This window comes from Lagopus leucura, unplaced genomic scaffold (assembly GCF_019238085.1).
Source record: "Lagopus leucura isolate 7727_CA_CO unplaced genomic scaffold, USGS_WTPT01 33578-0_obj-0_obj, whole genome shotgun sequence".
NCBI classification, from domain to species: Eukaryota; Metazoa; Chordata; class Aves; order Galliformes; family Phasianidae; genus Lagopus; species Lagopus leucura.
The window spans coordinates 1-3087 of NW_024964505.1; the positions used below are offsets into that span (position 1 = coordinate 1).

General features: G+C 65.2%; 1 protein-coding gene across 1 annotated transcript; it reads left to right on the plus strand.

Annotated features, from left to right (window-relative positions):
• The first annotated feature begins 510 nt into the window (after nucleotides 1-510).
• On the plus strand, nucleotides 511-2929 carry LOC122191745 (ubiquitin carboxyl-terminal hydrolase 21-like). The gene is made up of 2 exons (XM_042892136.1): nucleotides 511-1223; nucleotides 2155-2929. Exons 1-2 carry the CDS (start codon nucleotides 552-554, stop codon nucleotides 2662-2664), a joined length of 1182 nt encoding a protein of 393 aa, XP_042748070.1. The 5' UTR covers nucleotides 511-551; the 3' UTR covers nucleotides 2665-2929.
• The last annotated feature ends 158 nt before the right edge of the window (nucleotides 2930-3087 follow it).

Consider the following 3087-nt stretch of genomic DNA (forward strand, 5'->3'; position numbering starts at 1 on the left):
GTGGTGATCAGGGGGTGGTTTTTGAGATGGGGTCACCATGAAGTGGGGCCCAGGATTGGTTGGGGCCAGAGCCCGGGTGGGAGACAGAATGGGGTCAGCATTCATTGGGGACTGCGCTGAGTTGGGACAGGGAGCGGGGTCACCGTTAAGTGGGGACGGTGCCACCATTGGTTGGGGACAGCGGCCAGGTGGGAGGTGGGATGGGGTCAGCATTAATGGGGGACGGTGCTGAGACGGAACACGGAGCGGTGCCACCAGTGATGGAGGCCGACGCCAACATGGGGCGCGGAATGGTGTCACCATTGGGGGGCAGCGGGGGACGTGGGGTGGGGGAGGACAGGGAGGCCAAGGGGGGACAAGGTGGGACAAGGAGGCCGGGTCCCAGGGCGCGTGGCCCTAAGGCTCCCCATCCCCTCTCATTGTGCCACAGGGCCCCCGCCGACGGGACGCTCTGCCCTGCCGCGCTCCTCGGGGGGCACTGAGGTGGGCGCAGCCCCCCTTCCCCCCCCCCCCCCGCGCCCGCGCATCCCCCCCCCAGGCTCCTCCCAGCCATGCCTCAAGCTTCGGAGCACCGTTTGGGTCGTGCCCGCGATCCGACCGTCGTCACCGCTCAACCCAAAAGCGCCTCCAAGCTGCCGGGCCGGGCCTTGAGCCAGGAGCGCCATTCCTTCACCTCAGCCCCAAACGGGTTTTCTCCAGCCCCAAAACTTCGCCTCCTCCCCCCCAGACCCGGAACGTTGGAAGAACGAAGCAAGAAATCGGACCCGGAACGCGGCCGAGCCACCAAACGGGGCTCAACGTGCCGAAGGGGACCCCTAAAAGCGGACCACGGGGTGAGGGTTCCCGGCTCCCCGCAGGCAGGGACGGCGCCGGGAGGAGCTTCCTTCTCTTTACCCATCGGAACCGAAAGGAGGAGGAGCAATTTGAGCCGGTCCAAATCCGTCAGCATCGGGGATCTGAGCGGCGAGGACGTGGCGGCGGCGCTGAGCCGTTTGGTGCTGAGGGATGGGGGGCAGCCGCTGAGCGCCGGGGCTCTGGCCCTAAAAAGGAGCTCGTCTCTACGGAGGGTCAACGTCGGAGCGGGGCTGGATGGCAGAAGCGCCGCCCCGCTGCTCTCTGTGCGCCACGAGGGCTGCGCCAGGACTCGTGTCCCCGACCCCCCTGACGGCCCCGCGCCCCGCAGCCCCACGTTGGGCCGAGCGCCCGAGGAGAAGGTGGCAGCTGTAAGAGTTGGGGGTGCTGAGCTCTGCTTGGGGGGTTTGCTGGGGGATCCCTTTATTTAAGGGGGATTTCATCCTCCCCCCCCCCCCCCCCCGCTGCTCTTTAGGGCTCCTGAGCCCCTCTGGGGGGGTTGGGTCACAGAGTCACAGAACGGCCGGGGTTGGAAAGGGCCTCAAGGATCACCAATCTCCAACCCCCCTCTGCCACACGTAGGGCCACCAACGTCCCCATTGAACACCAGCCCAGGCCGGCTGGGGGTCCTTCTGTTCTGGGGGGATTTCCTCACCCCGTGCTGCGCTCTGGGGCTCCTGCACCCCTCTATGGGGTTGGGGTCGGGGATCCCTTTGCTCTGAGGCTGTTTCCTCACTGCCGCGGGGTTTCGGAGCACTGAAAGCTTGGAGCTTTGGCAAAGCAAACAGGACAGAATTTGTCCCCCCTCGGTGGCGCCGCCGGGACCCACAGCAGCGCCATGGGGACCCCGCAGCCTCCTGGCTCCGTCCCCACAGCTCCTGTTCTCCTCTGCTCCCCCGTCGTCCCCGAGGTGGCTCTACCTCTCATTAATCCCCCCGCCCGAGTTGAGCCCCTCCGCCCGGCCCAGAATAGCCGAGGGAAATCGGATCAGAGCTAACGAGCGCCGGCTTAACGAGGTGCCGCTGCCTCCGCGCCCCCATCCCGCAGCCATGCCCGGCCTCCAAGGCGCCCCGCTGGTGGAGCTGCCCCAAAAGCTGCAGCGCAGCCTCCTGCCCCGCCGCCAGCTGCAGCCTCGGGGTGCCGACATCTCCGAGTCGGTGCTGCACACGGCTGTGCTGGGGCTGCTCCTCGTGAGCGGCGAGGTAACGGGGGGGGGTCGAGGAATCGCCCTATTTTGAGTGCTGAGGGTGGGGGGTTGATGAGGGGGGAGACAGCGATGGAGCTGGTTTTGTGTTCCTGCAGACCCCCCACCACGCTCTGCTGTTGGGATCCGGCCACGTCGGTCTCCGGAATTTGGGGAACACGGTAAGCAAAGGGCGAAGCGAAGGATTCCTTCTGGGGTCCTTCTGGCTGCCCGTCCCTACAGCCAGCACACGCCTGTCCCTGGTGCCCCCATCCCTGCCTCCCTGTGCCCCCCATCCCCACGTCCCCATACACAGCAACCCCACACCTCTGTGCCCCCCATCCCCATATCTCCCTGCCCATCCTCCTGCTGTCCCCATGCCTGGAATCCCACAAGTGACAGCCCCACATCTACACCCCTCTCCCTGCACTTCCGTACCCAGCATCCCCAAAACCCCCCCCGTTTGTGATTCCCACCATCCCACATCCTCATCCTTTGCAGCCCCACATCCCCATAACCCTGTGGTCCCCATGACCTCACATCCCAACCCCACACCTCACATCCCATCTCCCTGTCCCCGTATCCCCACACCTCGCATCTCAGATCCCCACACCTGTGATCCCCACTGAACTGACATCCCAAATCCCACCCCTCACATCCCCACCCTGTATTCCCACACCTTACATCCCAGATCCCCACACCTGTGGTCCCCATGACCTCACATCCCACCTCCCCATCTCTGCATCCCCACACCTTGCATCCCACACCCCCATCTCCATATGCCCACATCTCCCATCCTACATCCCCACACCTGTGGTCCCCACATCTCCCATCCCATCCCGTTTCGATCTCCGTCCCATCTCCATCCCATCCCATCCCATCCCATCCCTCTTCTACCCCACCACCCTCATTCTGCTCCTCCATCCCATCCCATTATGCCCAAAAATCCCATCCCATCCCATCCCCTCCATCCCCTCCACCCCACCCCATCCCATCCCCTCCCATCCCCTCCATCCCATCCCCTCCCATCCCATCCCCTCCCATCCCATCCC